At 40.5% G+C, this 23,548-nt stretch overlaps 1 protein-coding gene across 1 annotated transcript in view; it reads right to left on the bottom strand.

The window, feature by feature from the left end:
• CSMD1 (CUB and Sushi multiple domains 1) overlaps positions 1-23,548 on the bottom strand; it is a 1,672,960-nt gene that overhangs the window by 562,193 nt on the left and 1,087,219 nt on the right. Inside the window, exon 11 of the mRNA XM_047092364.1 lies at positions 2,847-2,971. Within this exon, the coding sequence (XP_046948320.1) occupies positions 2,847-2,971 (125 nt within the window). The remainder of the gene's footprint in view (positions 1-2,846; positions 2,972-23,548) is intronic.

Below are 23,548 nucleotides of genomic sequence, written 5' to 3'. Positions count from 1 at the left end.
ATCACCCTTTGCTTCTGGGTATGAGAGAGGCGGGCATCAGAGGGGGAGGGGCCTCTCGCAAAGAACAAGTCAGGGGAGCTATGTGCCAAACAGAGGTCCTGGGCAAGAGCCCTTCCCTGGTAAAACAGCGTTCGGCGAGGCACAAGAATCTGTGGGAACAGGGAGCTGGAAGGCTCCCCGGCCAATGACCTCAAAGTGTGAGCGTTCGGAGGTGGAAGATGGAGAAGGTACCCGACCCGCAGCCTGGATGACAGATGAGCACCTCAGAGGCTGTGATACAAGTCAGGTTACAAGTGGGTGTCAGGAGCCTGAGAGAGTGTTTTGAGCTTAAGATGAGATTCAGCCCCCACCCCCCAAAAAAAGTTATGGATTTAATGAGTCAAATAATGTCCTACACACATATTTCCTTAATTTACTCTAAAACATCAATTTAAAATGGATGCATCTTTCCTAGTTTTGCCTAGTTTGGGGTTTACAATAATGACATATATTTCTGGTACAAAAGAACAAGAAAAACATGAAAGAATAAACGCATTTTTCCCCCTAAGGGAAGCTAAAATAATACCTGTGAATTAATCCTCATTTATTACTGGGAGTGTCAGACATCACCATCACTTGCTAGGGGCAGGCTTTTGCTCTAATTCCTCGGAAAGCCTGCTGCTGTCTGTTAGGTATTAGATGTACGAAGTAGTCTGTGACAAAGAGCAGGAGGGCAGAGCGTTTGCGTTTCCTTGACCAGAGATTGGGGCTTCTCCAACAAGCGTGTCCGACTCAGAGGAAAGAACCCCCCGAAAGCGCTGGCAGCCAGTGCACACAGGCTCTCTCTCCCAGGGTGCAGCTCGATGCCCCAGCACTCTACTGTCCACAGGTTCAAGTGCCTCGAATGGCTGCAGGCAAGGGTACAGTACAGGCCATCTTGCAAAGTTGGCGTTCTTAGATACAGCTAGCAGTGTATTTGGTAACCACTTCACGTCACAGGATGTCACTGGTGTTGCTTAAATTTAGAAAAGAAATGATGAGTCTCTTCACCTCACAAAGGCTATAAGGAGGGATAAGATATTCTCTTGTATAAAACTTCCCTTTTTAAAAATTATTTTAATGTTTATTTAGTTGTGAGAGATAGAGAGAGACAGAGCGTGAGCAGGGGAGGGGCAGAGAGAGGGGGGCGGGACACAGAATCCGAAGCAGGCTCCAGGCTCTGAGCTGTCAGCACAGGGCCCGACGTGGGGCTTGAACTGACAAACTGCGAGATCATGACATGAGCCAAAGTCAAATGCTTAACTGACTGAGCCACCCAGGCGCCCCTAAAACTTCCCTTTTTATTCCTTGGTCAACTCTGTGCTTTTTTCCCCTTCTTTTAAATGTAGCAATTTGCATACATTAGTTTATGGCCAAAATGCAAAAATCAAAACCAAAACAAAACCCTGGTTTCTCTTTGGAGTTTATTAATTTTCCATATTAAAACAACCCGAGCAGTTTTCTGCTGATTTCGCTATGGATTGTAGAATTGTGGTAAGACTGTTCACATACTTCTTAGAAGCGACAAAATCTTATTTGACATCTTTGAAGAAGATAATGATGATGTGCAGCATTATGTTCTGCTCTGGCACAGATTAGCTTAAGATAGTTCATCAGTGACAGATTAACCTGGGAGCACACTACTAAAGTCCCTTTACCACTGGTACCAGAACCCACGGATTCAACCTCACTGCCACGGAGCAGAGAATATTTTTAGATTTGCAGGGGTGCGCATAAAACTTGCAAAAGGATCTAATCATGTAACCTATTTTCATAATATGCAGACTGTGTGTATATACAGAGAGAGAAGTACCGGGTAACGCCGAGTACTATGCAAACTGTGTGTATAGACAGATGAGTACCTGGTTACACCAAGTAATATGCAAAGCGTGTGTGTATATATAGATGAGTACTGGATAACACTGAGTAATACGCAAACTGCGTGTATATATATGCAGACGAGTACCGGGTAACAGCAAATGATATGCAAACTGTGTGTATATATATAGACGACTACTGGGTAACACCAAGTAATATGTAAACTGTGTGTATACACAGAGGAGTACCAGGAAACACCAAGTAATATGCAAAGTGTGTGTATATATATGTAGACGAGTACTGGGTAACACCAAGTAATACACAAAACGTGTGTATATATAGATGAGTACTGGGTACACCAAGTAATATGCAAACTGTATGTGTGTGTATGTAGATAGATAGATAGATAGATAGATGAGTACTGGGTAACACCGAGTAATATACAAACTATGTGTATATATAGATGAGTACCTGGTTACACTGAGTATATGCAAAGTGTGTGTGTATATATAGATGAGTACTGGGTAAAACGGAGTAATATATAAACTGTGTATATATATATATGTAGATGAGTACCAGGTAACACCAAGTAACATGCAAACTGTGTGTGTGTGTGTGTGTGTGTGTGTGTGTGTGTGTGTGTCTGTGTGTCTGTATCTATCTATATGCCTATCTATCTACATATATATAGAGGGGGGGAGGGGTGGGAGAGACAGAGAGAGAGGGAGGGAGAGGAGTATCAGGTAACACTGAGTAAGTGTGTGTGTGTGCATTGTGTGAGTGATCAGATTAGCTTCCGTTGTTCCGGAAATTTAAAAACTGCTTATATCTTGCAAATGTTTGCCGCCTCGCAAATTCCAAATAAATATGATGCACTAGGAAAACGTGCATCATCGTCTGCCTTGTCCTGCTTTGTCTGTATTCAGTGGACACAATGCTGCTCGAGACTTCACTCGTGTTCACGGAACACACCAGCGTGCGGGAAGACATCCCCGTCATGTGCTCCTTACCTCGGCAAATGGGCCGATGGTCGCTCCACGCAGCCAGCGTCTCCGTGACTCTCTGACAGGTTATACTCTTGGATCCCTGGAGCACATAATTATCCTCACAGGAGAACTGGACATTTGCACCAACCCTAAGCAGTTAAAAAAAAGAGAGAGAGAAAACAACCCAAATTACTCAGGGAAGTCTTCTTCACAAAAATATCAGCACAGTGTTGTCAGCGTATTATGCCCTCCAAACAATATTACACTTCAAGCAATCCCTGAGAGATCATGCTTAGATAGAACCCTGTAATTTAGCACAGGACACACAGCACAAGACCTGGGGTCAAATTTCTGTTCTGCCAACTTCACAGCTAAATAAATATACGAACCTTAATTTCTCATCTCTAAAATGAACACGAGTAACAAAGGCGACCAGACTGCATGCTGTGGTGTAGGTGAGAAAATGTGTAAGAAAGAATTGTGTACTCCAAAAACAAAGTTGGAGTCATTCTTTGTGAATAAATACCCTGAAGAAACAAGGATTGGAAAAGTCCAGGTTAAGAAAACGTCTCAGTGTACAGAAAGACCAATGCTACGTGGTGCCACTTACAAGGTTCTAAAAACACTCAAGGACAGGAACGATGTTACTAAGGGCTTGGGTGAGAGGAATGGGCTGCTATTAATCAACCGGCATCAAGGTTTATTTAATTAAGTAAGATGAATATACAACATTGATCATATAGTCGACAGTAATGTGTACTTATAACTGGCTAAGAGGACGGACCTCATGATGAGTGTTTTCATTAAAATAAAATAAAAAAAATAAACAAATAAAATAAAATAAAAACAAAATAAAACAAAATAAAACGAAAATTCTCCCAATGAAAGGGAGGGGGAGAAAAATGTCTCAATAAAGAATCCATGTTACTATCACAAACATTAATTATATTCATAAAGCCAGTGATATGGTATTTCGGAAATACACCTTACAGGAAAAAGAAAACCACTTGTTTTAGAAAAAAGCAATCCATCCAGCCTAAAGTTGGACAACAAATTGTTTGGGCTTCAGAGCTGCATCTGAAAACAGGAAGTTCTAAGGTCCTAAGCGTAACAAAATGTTGCACAACAACCATTCAACAGGTGCATAACAAAACGTGCCAGGCACACACTGAGTCTGAACGCACCAATGGATTCTGTCCTCTAAGCCTGCTGTCTGGAAGGGAGCTGAGCATAGTATTATTTTAGAATCCGACACGCCTCCTGCTTCAAGAGGAGTGTCTACGTATGTTTTCCACTTGACAGACTCTGAGCTTGATGTTGACAAAAATGGGAATGCAAGGGGTCCCTGGGGAAAAAAGATGAAAGTCTCCCATGTGCACGGACACCGTTAATAACAGATGAGAGACAGAGAAGGAAAATAAACACACATTCTGTTCCTGCTCATTGAAAACTCTCATCTACAGTCTCGGAGTACATATTACTCAACTGGCATCACACAAGCACCTCCCATCTGGGGATGGTCACAGATACCTGCAGAAATCATCAACTCAGGGTCAAACCAACTGAAAAATTCTGGATTTAGCAAAATTTAGCATCTTTCTTTTCTAAAGAGGATTCTCAGTATGCTACAATTTAATATGCAAAAAATGTATTTTGTTTATGTAAGAGAATGTAAAGTATAAAGATCTTCAAATTTATATATTTCCAGGAAGCCCCTTTTCACCAGTATCCATGGCAACTAAAACTCCCTGGAATTAATTTTGAGAAACACTGTATCATAGGTACATAACTTGTATTACTTTTGAAAGTAAAAAGTGTAAAAACCAAAATATACACATAATTCTAATTTTCATGGTCAGTCATAACAGCTATACATTTAAAACATGTATATGTAAACATGTTATTTAAAACAGCTATACATTTTGGAGCCATCCATCCATAATTTCTGCTCATTGGTCTTTGTTTAAACCTCTGGAGCCACACTGAACAAACGAAATAAATCTAAAAATTTTGTTCTGTAAGCAACTATTATTTCTCTGTGTTCAGTTCCATCTTCAGTTCCTTCTGTTTACATAAATCTCATTTTTCGTGTATTTTATCATTCTTTCAATACATACTAATTGAACATCTACTATGTGCCACTCCACTCTAGGTATCAAGATGCAAAAATTACTAAGAGTTAAAAGTTGAGAAGATCCCCGTCTTATGGAAGTAACAGTCTAGTTAAGGGAAGAAAATACAAATAAGAAATTAACCCAGAAGAATATAAAAGAGTGTCATAAGTGCTATGGAGAAAATCAGTCAAATGTTATGATATGACTAACAACACATTAAGGGGAGTTGGGATTTGAGAGTATGTCAACATTTTTTTTTTTTTCCAATCCTGTTAAACTAAAGTGCTACTGGCTTCTACATTATCACAGGTGTGGTCAAGCATAAAGGAAGGAAAGTGGCATTACTGCTTCCGTTGGCCACCACTATATTTCAACTCCAGCAGCCAACCGTTCATTAGTTATGGCAGACGACATCCCGCTCCATCAAAACCTGCACTGTTCACAGATACTTTCTCAGACCTCCAATCACTGTTCCTCTAGGTAATCCTAGGAGTCTGTGTTTTGTTTGGACATCAAGAACCTTAGTTGGGGCGCCTGGGTCGCTCAGTCGGCTGGGCGTCCGACTCTGGCTCAGGTCACTATCTCACAGTCCGTGAGTTCGAGCCCCGCGTCGGGCTCCGTGCTGTCAGTTGGAAGCCTGAAGCCTGCTTCTGATTCTGTCTTCTTCTTTCTCTGCCCCTCCCCCACTCACACTCTGTGTCTCTCTCTCTCTCTAGCAAAAAATGAATAAATGTTAAAAATTTTTTTAAAAAAAGAACCTCAGTAATATCAGTGATCTGGCACTATAACATATATTCATCATCCAAAATATGGGCAGAGTTGGTTTTTAGAAGCCATGAAAGTGTCCAACAATAGAACCAGGGTTGACTAAATTATTTCAGATGTATATGAAAAACTCCAATGTCGCACAGTGAAGGTGAGCATAAACCCATAGCGATATAGAGAAAAGCTTGACGCAAAACTGTATGGACTCCAGGTAATGATAATATGTATATCAATACCTATCTATCAGGAAAAATAGGCAAAAACTAGTTTTTGAGTGGTGACATCATCATGAGTACACTTCTGTTTCTATATTCCAATAATGGAATATATAACCAATAATACTTTTGGTTTTAATAATCTATAATGTAAAGCTTTAAACAATCTTTTAAAATCCTGTTAGTAAAAACCTTAGTTTGACTGCCAGTTGGAAAACAGAGCCATCGCTGGGTGAACTTAGTTCCAAGAACTGAAATGAGGTAAACTCTCTGCCTATGATGGATCTGATTGAGATTGAAAAAAATAAAAGCAAACAACGATGACCCAATTTCCCGCCTATTTCAACCTTTTCCTTTGTTTTTATCTAGCACATGAATCAGTTCAACTTACAATCCATGCATACTTTCAACCGCTAATATATAATACACTAAGTTTTCATATGATTTATGATTTGATCATAATTACTACGTCTGCAATTATCTATGTAACATTAGGAAACCAGTTTGTTTTTCTGGACAAGACTTTGAGAAGAAAATTCTAGAAAATAACAGTTATTAATACCTTCCCATTGACAAGCAAATTTAAAACATTTTGATTAAATATGTTGTACAATTTTGGCAATTGTTAGTAGTTGGAAACTGTAAGAAATAACAGAAAACTGGTTTTGTGTGAGATCAAGATATGTTGTATATAGATAATAAATACCTAACTGGTAAAGTTTAAGTTAAATTTTATGCTACAGTTCGAGTGGCCTAATTTTGTGTTTTAAATAGAACAGGGGAAAATAAATATTTCACATCTTCGACGACTAGCTTTTCTGAAAACCTCATCCCTTGACTTTTCCATCCGCCACCATCTCCTTGACTTTACCTACCACAATTTGAAGAGTCTTTTGAGGTGAATGAGCTATTTCTAAATGTGGCTTAGTTTTAAGTTTATTTATTTTTGAAAGAGAGAGAACACAGGCAGTGAGGGGGGTGGGCAGAGAGAGAAGGAGACAGAATCTGAAGCAGGCCCCAGGCTCTGAGCTGTCCGCACAGAGCCCGACGCGGGGCTCGAACTCACGGACCGTGAGATCATGACCTGAGCCGAAGTTGCACATTTAACCGACTGAGCCACCGAGGTGCCCCAAAATATGGCTTAGTTTTAACATGAACTATTGCTAAATTTCGTTTTCCTAAATAATGGCTCTTTACAGATTTACTTAAAATTGGTGCCATAAGTATTTCTGATTTTAAAAAAAATCTGAAAAAAAAAACAAAACACCTGAAGTGACTTAAATATTAAACCAGAATCCAAAATAAGATATGAATTGATTTCGCTGTGATGTCTAACTATCCATTAATTACCAGAGATACAACAGCCTAGACCATCAAGATAGAAAGATCTCCAATCTTTCCTCAACACATACTCGTGGACATCTATTGAATATACTAAAAAAATCAACTTCTCCATTTAGAGTTTTCTAAATCGATATACAGATCAAAATGGACAGAAATAGAAAGATAGGTAGGTAGGCAGACAGATATCGGCCTCTTTGTTTAAAAATACATGCAGTTCAAGCATTACACTTAAAAAGTCATAAATATTTTAGGCACCAAAAGTGGGCATTAAAACATTTTGCATCTCTAGGAAAAAAAAAAGGATAATTATATAATACTGCTTTCACTCTTAAGCAACAGAAAACACAAAAGTTACAGCAAAAAAAAAATTTTCTTTAGAACTAAGTTCAAGCTAGGATTTGACATATTTGTCCTCGTAAAATGAACCAGGGTGACACTGGGAAATTTTGCTTCACTGAACTACTTGCTTACAAAGAAGCAGCACCATGGGGCGTGACGATACGTAAAGTGATAAAGGAGGTGTGTGCGTGTTTGCACATGTATACGTGACTATGCACACCTGTGAGTTTCCTCCCACATCTTACTTACACCCCGAAGTCCTGGGTATTAACATATCACAGGTGCAGTCCACACGTAAGTCACGAAATACGTTAAAAGGAGGTGTGATGGTGTGTTTTCCCTGCTCCTCAAACCCAACTGTAAACGATGAAAACAAAGCAAAACAGAGCTCCAAGGCGAGGCAGTGAAGGAGAATGAGGCGAGCTGTGTTGGCTGTGCACGTGGAGGGCCCTGCTCTCCCACCAGGCCCTGGGCCAGGAAGCCAGTGGGGGGTGAGAAGGTGGAACACTACAGGACTCTTCCCGGGTTGCGTGAGGAGATCCCAGGGTGACATGGGACTTGTTCTCATTTTCCAGCTGTGATCCCATAAAGAATTCCGTCTTATGGTAAAGCCCCTCCGATTAAAACTATGGCAGCACGGCTAACTTCAGACGGAGGGTGGGGCTCCCGCGATGATGCAGCAGGGGCACCCCCAAGTGCTCACACCCTCACACGCCAGACGCGGCTGACGGTCGGGGAGGCCACAGATCTGGAGGTCATTTCTCAGCCAGGATGAGGACGTGCACCCTGCGAGAGCCGGAGGGGTGATCATGGTGGGAAGCCGCGTGGCACAGAGCAGGAGGGAAAGTCAGGTCTCTTCCCCACCATCGCCTGGACAGCCTTTCCTTAAGCCCCGGCATTTAACACCATAAAGACGGGTAGAAGGGAGGAAGTAACTGACTTTGAACCTAACAGGTTGACATATCACTGATCTTAACTTTAAGGGTGAATACATAAAATTTTCTGACTCACACACAACAGGGATCTGGGGGGGGGGGAGTAATTACAGTATAAATAAAATTACATCTTGTGCATCTGAAACCATGGGCTTGGAATTCAACCTCATAAACACGTTTTAGTTAACTTTGCAAAAAACACAATAATTCTTATCACGTGCAGGTCTCTCCTGGTTCCCCCATCTCATCTTTCATTCTGCTCTCTCTTCCTCTTTCTCCTTACTGTTTTCTTTGACCATTAAAAATAACTGTTTGCCTCCCAAAATAGAATTTGTTCTTCCAGTGCTTCCTGGAGGAAAATGCTAAAAAGTTTACTTATGTTAAAATGAATTTGAAGGTATTTTCCTGCCTTTACAAAGAGATGAGAAATTATACTTGATACATGGAAAGAAATTAGAGGAAAATTGTCAGGAGCAATTCTAATGTCCTTCAACATCTGGAGAATATTTAAACTCAAGTTCCAACCCTATGCAGAAAATCTCCCTGGTGCCTTAAATAGTGCCTGACACATCGTAGGCACTCGACAAGTACATGTTGACCGACTGAATCAAGAAAAGTCATTTTCCTGAGGCTATATATGTAAATTTATAAGTAAAATAGGACTGAGAAATAGTTCCAGCAAAGAAATGTATCTGGTCTTCACCCTTCTGGATCGGCCTTTATTATGCCTTGCCTACACTGGTTCAACAATTGCTGAGTCAACCTTTTGTGCCCCGGGCGGCCATGCACGTTAAGGATGTAATGATGTGCTATTGTGGGCAAGAGATACCTCATCAAACAATTATTGAGAAATGAGTTAAATAAATCTACACTACTGTGGGAAAACAACACATTTTGCCTTTAGTGGAAAGGTTACTGCCAGAAAAAGAAAGATCTACAGAATTAATTATTAATTACTTTATTTATTTTCGAATGAGTGTACGTGTCCTAAATTGAACCCTCCGTACATTCATAGAAGGCCCTGCTGGTTTTAAAGTTGATGGTCTGTCCTGGGAATTGCAAACAGGTACCACAATGGTATTACCACAGTGGTATTTTCCAATTGCCATCCCAAAGGCCACGGAAGGTGCCACATTCCCTCCTGGCCCCGAATATTTCCTCCATAGACACACGAGTTTGGTTTCATGTCCTTCACCCCTTCCGCTTTCTCTCTCTTTGATAAAGAACTTAGCTCTTTCACTGCTCCCTTGTATGTTTCATTTGAGAAACATTAGCCGAAAGCACACAAATCCAGAAGAAGTAAGGCTGGGCAATCGGGCCACCCAGAGAAGGCAGGGACCGAGAGCAGCACTTCCCGGGGGAGTGTTTTCACTAACCCTGAAATCAGACCCTAGCATGGTATATGGAGCTTATACTACCCCTGAAATAAATAGCTGTGGAATGATAGACCAGGAGACAGAGATGTGAGTTCTGATCATCTCGCAGGTGTCCATCAAGCCAATGCATCTGAAGGCTGTAGGGGGTCCTGCTGAGGCTTTCCTCAGCAGCATAAGGAAGAAGCCCCCCTTGGCTTCCAACTTGCAGGTACATCTTCGTGGTCATTTGCCTCTATTTCAAAATAAGTTGTCTCAGATAAGCTCATGGATTCTCCAGTAGATGAATCCTTCCTCCAGTCAGAAAGGTCCTTTCATACCTAACTGGATGCTCCCATCAACGGAAAGATGCGGCCCTCACACAGGACACTGGGGGCCTACCAGGGCAACCATGCGAACTAAGCCAGCCACTTGTGCCTAAGAAGCCAGCAAAGTGCAGTTTGCACAGTGACCCAGACAATGCCATCATCAGAGAGACAAATGCACCGACGCTGTGAATATCAGAATGCCTTTTATCACCCTTTTGATTTTCACACATAATGTGTCATTTCTGGGTCATTTTTTTCTTTTTATAGAGACAGTTTTTAGACTCATCTTCTCAAACCTTAAGGCAATTTAGCACTACTAAAAATGCATTACAGAGTAGATGGATCTCTCTAGCCTGAGGAAAGAACAGAAACTAATATTTCGTATCATTTTTAGAGGCTGTATGTTAACAGCAGTGCAACAAAGACCCCTAACAACGATCGGCACAGAAGGCACTTTGAGGGGGTAAGCGATAATAATGCTGTGACACAGGCTTCAAATGACCAGCAGTCTTCACACTGTGACTAGCTTTCAGAGGCACAGCATTTAGAAACACGTGTGAATTCTCCCATGAGGAAATTTAATCTAAATCTTCCGAGTATGTTGTAAGTTCGTGGGGATCTGCCATTCGCCCAACAAGAGGACTTCTCACCTGACAAAGTAGAAACAGTAAATCCTCCTTTTCACCACCCACCCAGCTGTTTGCTCAGCGGCGGGAGGTCCTCTCCACTCTCACGAGCAAACGTCCTTCATTAACCCTCCTCTTGTGATCTTGGGGTAACAAGCTTGATAACACCTAGACATTCCAGGAAGCTCAGTGGTACCTGTATATTTACCTCTACACTTGCGTTTGCCCCTGGTTCCTGGTTTCCATTAGCACTGGAATTCCTGCTCACAGGTCTTGCTTCTTTATTATGTTTCCCCAGAACATGATTCGATGGAGGCCACGACTGGGCGATATTTTTGCAGTGGGGAATCAAGTCGGCAACCTGACTTTTGCAGACACACAGATGTTGTTGAAGAAAAGCTACTGGGAGAGCCTCCTAATAATGAGTTTTCCTCCCACTTTTTCACACAATCTTTGTGAAAGTACAAGTCCTTTTGAGTGGTTACGCCCACGTGCACCAGACAGTCCCGTGGTTGCTGACCTTGTTAGCCCAATGAAACCACATGGGCACTTATAACAATCCTAATATTGAGGCGTCTACAGTGATCCAATTCACAACACTGAAAGTGGTTTCCAGGACATGGGGGCAGTGGGGGATGAGAAGTTACTTGTTCGTTTTGGAAGACGGACTAGTTCTGGAGATGGACGGTGGTGATGCGTGAACGATGACGTGAATGTGCTTAACGTCACTGGACTGCGCAATTAGAAATGGTTAAGATGGTGAACCATATGCTATAGGTATTTTACCACAATTAAAGAGTTAAAAGGAAATCCTAATGCCCAGGCCACATTGCTGACCAGTTGAATTGGAACCACCGGGGGCAGTTAGAGCACGCCTGAGGATAGCAGCTCTCTCCCTACTGGAGATCAATGGATGCTAACTCTCCTTCCATTCTTTCCATGGAGGCATCTCTGGTGGAGGTATATTGGGCAAGGATGCGAGTGGTCGGAGATCCTGAAGAGTTTTTATTTTTTTAAATTTTTTTTTCAACATTTATTTATTTTTGGGACAGAGAGAGACAGAGCATGAACGGGGGAGGGGCAGAGAGAGAGGGAGACACAGAATCGGAAACAGGCTCCAGGCTCTGAGCCATCAGCCCAGAGCCCGACGCGGGGCTCGAACTCACGGACCGCGAGATCGTGACCTGGCTGAAGTCGGACGCTTAACCGACTGCGCCACCCAGGCGCCCCCTGAAGAGTTTTTAAAAGGAACTGGAAACACTGGAGACCAGGAGAATGGCCCCAAATAAATGCACTGGTGTAAGTACATAGTGTTCACTGCGTCAATATCGTCCTTGAACTTGGCAACTCTTTCGCGTATCAGTGCTGATGATCTCACATGCCTCCATCAGCCTTGAGGTTGTTGGTACTTCTGAGTAACACCACAGAAGTTTTGTAGAATCGCATTCTAGAAGAGACCACGGCAAAACTAAGAGACGCAGAGCTTTGCAGCTCCAACAGACTTCGGAAATCCTCAAGTCTTCTACTGCCACACTCTCTTTTACAGATGGGGAAACCGATAAACAGAAGAAATGAACTGTATCACAGAAGGTCATTTTAGAGAGCACTAGTATTCAGATTGTCCTTAAAAAGCCGTTTCTGTTCGTCAGGATACAATGGGCTAATACATTCTTCAGCTATCTTCTGCATTTTGAAAGTAACAAATTGAGGTATGCCTAAATAACCGTGATCTGTTGCCCCAGAAAACTACTTAAATGCATATTAATATTTTGATGAAAAAAAGTATTATTACAGATATTGGAAAGACTGTGGAAGAAAGAGGGAGAATGCTCCATGAGTTGTACTTGGTGGGTTCTTTATTGGAAGCAGCTTCAGCCAGATAAATGAGACCTGGAGCATTCACGGAGCACCCTTTTCCAGAGGCACATAATGGTCTCAAATAGTGTGGACAGGAAAATACGGTTGTGCTATTACTTTAAGTAGTTTTTGAAATATGGCCAATGCTCTTTGAAAGAAGAATCATCATTGGCAAATGTCGTTCATAGACTACAGTTTCTTAGTAACAGTGAATCGCATACAGAGAGTGAGATGCCTACATTCGGCAAATAGCACAGAAATCAGTGATGTCCCTCCAGTATTTTTCAAATTTTAAAAGTGCTTTGGAGCACAACAGGGGATTTTGGTGCTGCATATTCCAATACAGGTTGCTGTTCACTGATACAGAGAACTAGAAGGAATACTCAGTCCCAGACTCTCTTCCTTCATTTGGTTTTCCAAGTTCAAGAGAATAGTAAAGACATCGTTACCAGATCTAAACAATGCTCTGATAATTAAGATAATGCTCAGTTTTCAAAAAATAAAAGATAATTCTATCACTGTCCCTTTAAGGACAGTGAGTACAACTGGATTATGTCATAAGGATGGGAAACTTTTTCAGCAAGAAACTTAGTGTATGTTTTTCTATTTTCTTTTAGCTTCCATTATAGTTTCTAAAGTTTGCTTATTGGCAAAATCCTAAACATGGATTTAATTCTAAATTAAAAAATTTTACAGTGATTAACTTGATAATCTCAATAATAATGATTATACTTATATTTTCTTCTTGTTTTTAAGATCAGCAACAGTGTACATAAACTATCCAGCAAATGCAGGCACTCAGCGTTTAACACAGACCCTAGAGGAAATAAAAATTAGCTATCTTCTTTGGAATAGTTCTATTCCTGAAAATCTACCTTTCAATCGAAATTCTGCATGCTGAATCAACATTCACCATTGCCTTAACAATGTGTAAATATGAGCATCTCTTTAGTATAAAAGGTAAACACAAAAGCTCTAACAAGTATTTCCGAGCACTTGCTGTGACCCAAAGCATGTGCTAGGCTCTGGGAATACTACAATAATGAAAAAAACCAAGTCCATGCTCAGAGTTTACATTCCTGGTGGGGGAGAGACAATGAACATGCATTATATGTGCTAAAAATAAATTGTAAACAGACCCGCATGTAATTGTGGGTGTTGGTCAGTGCTACGAAGTAAAAGTAAAAACCAAAGAAAGCACAGAGAGAGCAGGGGTGTGAATGAAAAGGTCCATTTCAGGGAATGTGGTCAGAAAGGGCCACAGGATTTGCGGAAAGCGTAGGCTGGGTAAGATCGGGGTCATCTATGTCCACTGTGTAATCAAGTATCCCTGAACAACGTAGAGAAGATAGATGACACCAACGTGTCATGGAAAACATATACAGACAAACAGAATCACAGAAACAAAAAAGAGCTGACGGGGAGAACTGTCACTGCACGTGACACCAAAATACTGCTTTACACATCACTTCCACTTTAAAGTAGAATTAAATTTCCCATTATAGCAAGTGAAAGAAAAATAGGAAGCAACAGAAGAACTCCAACAAAGCAAGAAAACAGGTGACTGTACAAGATGGGGGTAACCAAAGTTCCCAGACAGCCTCCACACTATTCTCTCTGTCCACGGCAAGATGTCAATTCACTAGTACCCTTGACCACCACCACAGTAACACCTGCAGTGGCTGACAATTTGCCTGGTTTTCCCTCGTTCCTCTGTCATTTAAAAAATGGCCTAGGGGCTGGGGCACCCGGGTGACTCAGTTGGTTGAGCATTCAACTTTGGCTCAGGGCATGATCTCACGGTTCGTGGGTTCGAGCCCCACGTTGGGCTTTGTGCTGGCAACGTGCAGCCTGCTTGGGATGCTCTGTCTCCCTCTCTCCATTGCTCCTGTACTCTCTCACAAAAATAAATAAACATTTTTTTAAATGCCCTAGGGGCACCTGGGTGGCTCAGTCACTTGAGCGTCTGACTCTTGACTTCTGCTCAGGTCATGATTTCACGGTTGTGGGATCGAGCCCCGCATAGAGCCCTGTGCTGGGCATGGAGCCTGCTTGGGATTCTCTTTCTTCCTCCCTCTGCCCCTCCCCCTACTCAAACATGATTGAAAAATGACTCAATGAAAGGACATGTATGGGGGGAGGGGGAAATAGGTGATGGGGGTTAAGGAGTGCAGTTATGATGAGCACCAGGTGATGGATGGAATTACTGAATCATCTACCCAGGTCAAGATTTCATGGGCCATGAGTTTGAGCCCCACTTTGGGCTCCACGCTGAGTTTTCTTTTCCCCTTCTTTTCTTTCTCTCTCCCTCCCTCTCTGCCCCTCCCGTGCTTATGATCTCTCTCTCTCTCTCTCAAAATAAATATATACACTTTATATAAAAAAAGAACTGTTGAATCACTGCATTGTTGCACACCTGACACTAATATAACACTGTATGCCAATTATACTGTAATTAAAATTAATAAAATAAAAACTGAGTCCATGAGAGCACTTAATCAATAGCAATTCTTGAGGAAAAGAATGCCAAATTTGTTTCTTGGCTTATATCCTGGTCATGCAATTCTTTATATTTTCATGTAACAAAAGGCAGGTGGCTCTGATGTCACTGAAACTGACCTACAGTGGGGAAATACTAAAGCTTGCTGCAGCAACATCCTAAAGCTATAAGGAAAATTACTAGTGGTAAGAACACCAAAAAGAGAGGAGGGAGAGCAGCTGGGTGGCTCAGTCAGTTAAGCATCCGATTTCAGCTCAGGTCATGATCTCACGGTTCGTGAGTTCGAGCCCCATGTCGGGCTCTGTGCTGACAGCTCAGAGCCTGGAGCCTGTTTTGACTCTGTGTGTCTCTCTCTCTCTGCCCCTCCCCCACTCATGCTCTGTCTGTCTCTCCCTCAGAAATAAACACTTAAAAAATTTAAAAAACACCCTTTAAAAAAAGAGAGAATTATTGATGTGTTACAAGAAAAGGAAGAGGGGCTGAATGTGGAAGGTACTAGAAATAAACAGCAGTTTATCAAGAGACTTAGGTAATGGATTTTGTTCCGCTTCTCATCGATTATGTAATTTTCTTTTATGCACCCCGGTTTCTCCTTTCATTGGGTGGCACATAATTCCACTTGATGCCCCTTGACCCCACAGAGTGTCTAAACGTGAGATCTGTTGAGAAATGGGCGACGACATAAGAGCAGATGGTGCTAACTTGAACGGTGCTCCATAATCACCAACCGTACAAATGAAGTGCTTACTTTTAAGTACGACTATCACTCTTCCAACACCCAAATTCCCTTTGTGAGCACAGGTCATGTTTTAATCAAAGTTGACAACCTTCTCTCTGACCAACGGTGGCTAACTTGGTGGGTTTGCAGGGTACGAATTAGGCTACGACTGCACACCCCTAGGGACGTCTTGTTAGCATCACCTTATTCCAATTCAATATAAAAACGTATCTCCCATATGTGGGGCACAGTAATAAATAAAATCAATAAATCCTGTGCTGTCCTCTTTCCTTTAGAGCCTCATAATCCAACATGATGGGAACATACATTTAATGTGACAGAAACATAAATATGCGACACAAAAAACTCTGCTGAAGAAGTGGAAACAATGGGTTGAAGCGAAGTGAGAGCAAAGACCCCTTATCCTACAAATAGAAGACTGTGCGGCTGGGCAAAGGCAGAGATGACTGAAAAATACCCTGTCCTACAAAGAATGAATCCTCGGGAGAACCATGGGGCATGTCAGTGTCCCCCAGTTCTGCGTCTTCAAGCTCCTTGAGTTTCTTTATTAGCCTGCTCTAAAATCTGCCTGTGAGACATCTGTCACCTGAGGAAAGTTTTCACGGTGGCTTAGGTGTGGTAGCAGGGAAAACCATATTTGGTTAAGAACAGGGCTAAGAATTGCAGGGTAGCAGTGGCCATGCTGGAGAGGAGGGACTTTTAGGACGGGTACTACAGGTTGCATAAATTTAGGATCTTTATCAAATGGGTTTCTGTCATGGAGGTGAGTTACAGTCACACTTATGGAAGAAAAGGAAGGAGAGCCACGGAAGAGAATGGAAGCCCATGTTTTATGGAAATCCGGGGGTCCCTACATGCAATGTCAGCATCTATTACATGCGATTAAGAATTTTATAAAGAATAGATCTGAGGGTTGGAAATAATACACACAAACAACCTATACTATAACATGGAGCAACAATATAAAGTATAATATTTATATTTATTTTGTGTATAATGTTTATACGACTGGCACAGAACGTATAACATGTGGCTATATAATATTTGCATATAATACACAATATTTACACAATGTTTATAAAGAACCTATTAACCCAGCAGTGTGTAGCATGCATGGTTAGTCTAAGTGGATCCTTTATGCAAAATTACAACATGACATTCACTCTTACTTATCAGTTAGAACAAAGATTCCCTTGTGCTGAGTGTAGGGTAACCCCATGTTAAGGTGTAAGGCTTGGAGTGGTGAGCTCAAGGTTAAGTGTGAACCACATCTTGACTCCTCATATGGCTAACTAGTGCTGTCCACACCCCGCACACCCCTATCCGGCGGCCCTGCATGACAGGTGTGAAGATATTTAGTCAATGGGATTTTCCTCATTACAGATCTTTGAGACCAAGAGAGGCTTTGGAGTCAATAAGATCTGGTTTCCAGTCCCAGCTATGACCATGACTAGTTATAGCATCGTGGCATGTTAACATTCTGAATTTCAATAGCCATATTTGCAAAAGTTGGGATAACGGTATCTGTCTGCACCCACAGTATCTATCCTACCAGCATAGGAAATAGATGTCCGTATCCATCCACAAACTCTCCAACCCAACTCCAGCTCCATCCTTTACAAACTGATATATGAATTTTTCTATCAATCTACTCATAAATATTCCGTTCTAATGAATGCACTTTGTCTTTTAGAGAGTGGTCAAGGGTGGAAAAAAATATCAGAAAATTGTCCCCCAAATAATTTGAATTCAAATAAGGAAAGTTCAAATTTTAGGCTTCAATTATTTATAATTCTTTATATATAATACTGGAGTTAATATTTAGATTGTCTATGGAAAAAAAAGATTTCCATAGAAACAAAAATAATAGTATAAATAAAATCAGATGAGGAGTATTTTACCAACCTAATATAGTGAACATTTTTTAAACAGAAAAAGCCCCAAATTATATATAATTACAGTGGTAACTACAAATGAATTCATCTACTCATCTTGACAATGTTGGTCATTAGATTGGATTATATGTTAGTCATTAGTTTTGATTACATGAATTTAGAAAGAACTGAATTGCTTTTCATTAAAAACAGTCTCCAAAAGAATTTAAACAATCAAGAACAGCCTCCTTCCTTTTAAAACACCAGCATTTATAGTCAGCTTATTATATGCTGAGCCTAGGACATATCACCTCACTTAATGGTCATGAAGTATGTTTACATGGTCATGGTCTTACAGCCTGCATATGAACACACATGGATTCTACCGTTGCCTGGGTGGAGGCAGTCGATGAAATAAAGACTTGGTACATCGGATGCCCAGGGTCACTACAGTCCTAAACCACCAGGAGGGATGGCAATGACTTTTAATTTAGTTACAACGCAGCAAATAACTGAATAGCATGTTTCTTTGTTCATGTATCCTTTCTCCACATGACTCTAACAATTATTTTTAGGCTGAATAGACTCAATGTCCATATGTAGTGTACCTCGTTTCAAGGTGTGGCCCACAGATCCCTCGGGTGGGTAGTGAGACCTTTTCAGAGGGTATGATATTTTTATATTAGACTGTTTTTATAATAATACTAAAAGATGTATGCTTTTTCCCCATGGGTTGCTATGTCCAGTGATGGTAAAAGAGCAATGGTGAGCAAACCCAATAGTGACCTAACACAAATGGAAGCCATAGCATCAGGCACGATACTGAGAAGACTGAGGAGGAGGAGGAGGAGGAGGAGGGGGGGGGAGGAAAAGGAAGGCCAGCATCACTTAAGAAAGTCCTTGATGAAGCAGGAAAAATGATTACTTTTGATAAATCTTGATCACTGAATACCTATGCATCTGTGGTACATACTGAAGCCTGACATGATCTCGAGGAAAAAGCTTGTTGAAATTGTTTGAATTGTGAGCTGAATCAACTGCTTTATTTTCATGAAACTTATTTGAAAAAATAACTAATAAGCTATTATTGATAGCATTTGAGTATTTGTCAAACATGTTATTTACAGCTCCTTTTTTAAAATTTAAATTCAATTTAGTTAATGTAGAGTGTAGTGCTGGTTTCAGGAGTAGAACTTAGTGATTCATCACTTACATACAATACCCAGTGCTCATCCCAACAAATACCCTCCTTACGGCCCATCACCCATTTAGCCCATCCCCCAGATGCAAACTGGTGCAGCCACTCTAGAAAATGGTATGGAGGTTCCTCAAAAAGTTAAAAACAGAACTATCCTTTGAACCATCGATTGCATTACTAGGTATTTATTCAAAGGATACAAACATGCTGATTCAAAGGGGCACGTGGACCCCAATGTTTACAGCAGCATTATCAATAGCCAAACTACAGAGCCCAAGTGTTCATCGACTGTGGAGTGGATACAGAAGTAGTGTGTGTGTGTGTGTGTGTGTGTGTGTGTGTATGTGTGTATACATATATACATGTACATGTACATATACATGCCCTGATAAATGGTATTTTCTTAAATGTTGGCTGCAACTTGGAATATGGAATCATAACAATAAATACTTTATACGTCTTTATCTTAAAAGCCATTAATCTAGCTATCAGAGGGAGGGAGGGAGACACAGAATCTGAAGAGGGAGAGACGGAGACACAGAATCCAAAGCATGTATATACACGTGTCCACACACACACACACACACACACACACACACACACACTGGAATATCCCTCAGTGATCAAAAAGAATGACATCTTGGTATTTGCAACTACATGGATGGAACTAGAGCATATTATGCTAAGTAAAGTAAGTCAGAGAAAGACAAATAAGATTTCACTCACATGTGTATTTTAAGAGACAAAACAGATGAACATAGGGAAATGAAAGGAAAAATAAAATAACATAAAAACAGAGAAGGAGGCTAACCCATAAGAGACACTTCAATATAGAGAACAAACTGAGGGCTACTGAATGAGCCTTTTATTTAAGAAAAATAATTTACAAAATTTGTCACCAATGATAAAATTCAAGTGGTCTAATAGAAATTAGAAATTCTGAAAATTTGTATGTGCCATCCTGACCTTGACAGCTTCCCAATGCTTAAATATTTTTCCAATAAGATATAGAGAGATATTAAAATATGCAATGTTTTTGACATTGTGTAGTGAAATGTATCAACATTCGGAAGAACTCAAAACTCAAAGAATCATGATTTGTCAAATGACCAATGCATGATGGTACAAAATCATGGATGAATAAAACATTTCAATATGATAGCTAGATCAGTGGCTTTTAAGACAAAGACGTATAAGATGTTTATTGTTATGATTCCATATTCCAAGTTGCAGCCAACATTTAAGAAAATACCATTTATCAGGGCACCTGGGTGGCTCAGTCGTTAAGCATATGACTTTGGTTCAGGTCATGATCTCACAGTATGTGGGTTCCAGCCCCGTGTCAGGCTCCGTGGTGACAGTGCGGACAGAGCCTGCTTGGGATTCTCTCTCTCTCTCCCTCTCTCTCTGTCCCTCCCCTGCTCACACTGTCTCTCTCTCTCAAAATAAATAAACTTAAAAAAATTTTTTTAAAGAAAATATCCTTTATCAATTTTTATAGTATCACCTATTATATATGTCTATGTATCTTATTGGAAAGATATTTAAGCATTGGAAAACTCTCAAACTCATGGCGGCACATACGAGAAACAGACTCTTAACTGTAGAGAACAAACTGAAGGTTACTGGACGGAAGCATGGGGGAACAGGTTATACAGGTGAAGGGGATGAAGGAGGGCACTTGTGATGAGTGCTGGGTGTTGTCTGGAAGAGATGAATTACTAATTCTACACCTGAAGCAAATATTATACTGTATGTTAACTAACTAGAACTGGAATTAAAACTTGGAGGAAAACAATAAATATTCATTTGTTATTTTTTTAAATATTTTTTAACGTTTATTTATTACTTTCAAGAGACAGAGACAGAGCATGAGCGGGGGAGGGGGAGAGAGAGAGGGAGACACAGAATCCAAAGCAGGCTCCAGGCTCTGTGCTGTCAGCACAGAGTCTAAGGCAGGGCTCGAACCCACGAACTGTGAGATCGTGACCTCAGCCGAAGTCGGACGTTTAACCGACTGAGCCACCCAGGTGCCCCAAATATTCATTTATTTTTCAACCATATGTGAGGCAGGATTTTTAAAAATATTTTAGCTAAAACAACATAGTGGAACATATTAAATGCAGCAGCAGGTGTATGAACGCATATATAGTGTCACCGTACTCACAAATGTCAGAAGAAGGCTGGAGTGACTAGGATAGACCAAGGCAAAGTGTATTTCAGAGCAAAAAATACTATCCGAGATAAAGAGGGACACTTCCTAACATCAAAGGTATGCATTCATTAAAAAGACAACAAACACATATGTAACTAAAAACACAGCTTCCAAAGACATGTAGCAAAAACTGATGAAACTATAAGAAATAGACAAACCCACAATCATAGCAGGAGATTTCAACATATTTCTCTCAACAACAGAACAAGTGGCCAGAAAGTCAGTGAGGATACAAAAGACTTGACCAATGCTGTCATCCAACTTGATCTAACAGACTTTCAGGGAACATTTCACGCTACTATGGCAGAACAAACACTCTTTCCAGTGCACATAAAATGCTTACCAAGATGGAGCATATTCTAGGACAGAAAACAATTCTTGGTCAATTTAAAAGGATTTAAGTCATATAAAGTATGTTCTCTGACCACAAAGAACCTGGGGAAATCCCTAGATATTTGGAAACTAAATAGAACACTTTTATATAACCCATGGATTACACAAGTAATCACAAGGGAAAATAGGAAGTATTCTGAACTGCATGAAAAGGAAAACATGCTATTTATACATGATACAGGTAAATCCATTCTTGGAGTAGAATTTAAAGCACTGAACACCCACATTAGAAAAGAAAAAGGAATCTTAAATCACGGCTTCAATCTTAAGAAACTTCACAATGAAGAGCATATAAATCCCACTGTAATCAGAAGAGTGAAAATAATAAAAGACCAGAGCAGAATTCAATGGAATATGAAACAAAACCAATACAGAAACATCAGTGACACCAAATGTAGATTTTTTTTTGACAAGATCAATAACACTGACATATCACGAGTCAAGTGGGTCTGGTAAAATAGAACACACAAATTACCAGGGTCAGGAATTGCAATTCTGCCACCACTACTCATTTAAAGGACAATGAGAAAATATTATGAATAACTTTATGAAAATAAATTTGACAACCTGGATAAAAATCTGAAAAATACGTTGAAAGATGCAAACTATCAAAGCTACCTACTTAAGCAGGGTAAGAACCTGAACAGGTTTGTATGTAGAAAAAAAGTTGTACCGTAATTTAGAAACTTTTTGTTAGAAAATTGCACCTCCAGATGGCTTCACTGATAAATCTCTCAAAAACTGAAGAAAGAAATGTTATCAACTCTACACAAATTCTTTCAGGATGTTCCAGAGCACAGAATATTCCCTAACTAATTTGATGAGACCAGCATTACTCTGATAGCAAAATCAAGAAATTACAAGAAAAGACCATAGGCTAATATCTCTCATGAGCATACATGCAAAAATCTAAAACAAAATTAGCAAATCAAAGCCAACAGTATATAAAAAGGATGATACATCACGACCAAATTAATTTATCCCAGAATGCAAGAAAAATCAGTCAATGTAATTAATCATATTAAAAACTAAACAGAAAAGATCATCTCAATAGATCTAGAAAAAGCCTTTCAGAAAATCTATATCCATTCATGATAAGAACCTACAACAAACTACAAACAGAAGGACGCTTTTTCAGCATGAAAAAAATAATCTATAAAAACCCTACAGCTAGTATCACTCAATGATGAAAACCAGAATGCCTTCCACCAAAGATCAAGAATAAAGCAAGAATGAGGATGCCTGGCTGGGGGAGAGCATGTGACTCTTGATCTCAAGGTCATGAGTTGGAGCCCCATGATGGGGGTAGAGATTACTAAAAATAAATAAAACATTAAAAACTGAATGAAGCAGGAATGGCTTACCATTTGTATTCAACCTCATAAGATAGGTCCTGGCCAGTTCTTTCAGGCAAGGAAAAGAAACAAAATTCATTCACATTAGAAAGAAAAACAGAAAACTGTTTATCTGTAGTTGTGAGCATCATCTAGAGACCTAGTCCTCTGAAGTGTAGAAAAAGCTACTATAACTGGATTATCACAGTTTTTTTTAATTTTTTTTAAAGTTTATTTATTTTTGAGACAGAGAGAGACAGAGCATGAGCGGGGGAGGGGCAGAGAGAGAGGGAGACACAGAATCGGAAGCAGGCTCCAGGCTCTGAGCTGTCAGCACAGGGCCCGACACGGGGCTCGAACTCACGGACCGCGAGATCGTGACCTGAGCCGAAGTCGGCCGCTCAACCGACTGAGCCACCCAGGTGCCCCTGGACTATCACAGTTTTTTTGTTTGTTTGTTTTTTTTAATTTTTTTTCAACGTTTATTTATTTGGGACAGAGAGAGACAGAGCATGAACAGGGGAGGGGCAGAGAGAGAGGGAGACACAGAATCGGAAACAGGCTCCAGGCTCTGAGCTGTCAGCACAGGGCCCGACA

The sequence above is a fragment of the Lynx rufus genome, unplaced genomic scaffold (assembly GCF_022079265.1).
Source record: "Lynx rufus isolate CCGP_SWC_20201006 ecotype Redwood Valley unplaced genomic scaffold, mLynRuf1.p SCAF_3, whole genome shotgun sequence".
Classification (NCBI taxonomy): Eukaryota; Metazoa; Chordata; class Mammalia; order Carnivora; family Felidae; genus Lynx; species Lynx rufus.
The sequence above is the reverse complement of the archived record's forward strand: the minus strand, read 5'-3'. Positions and strand labels throughout refer to the sequence as shown.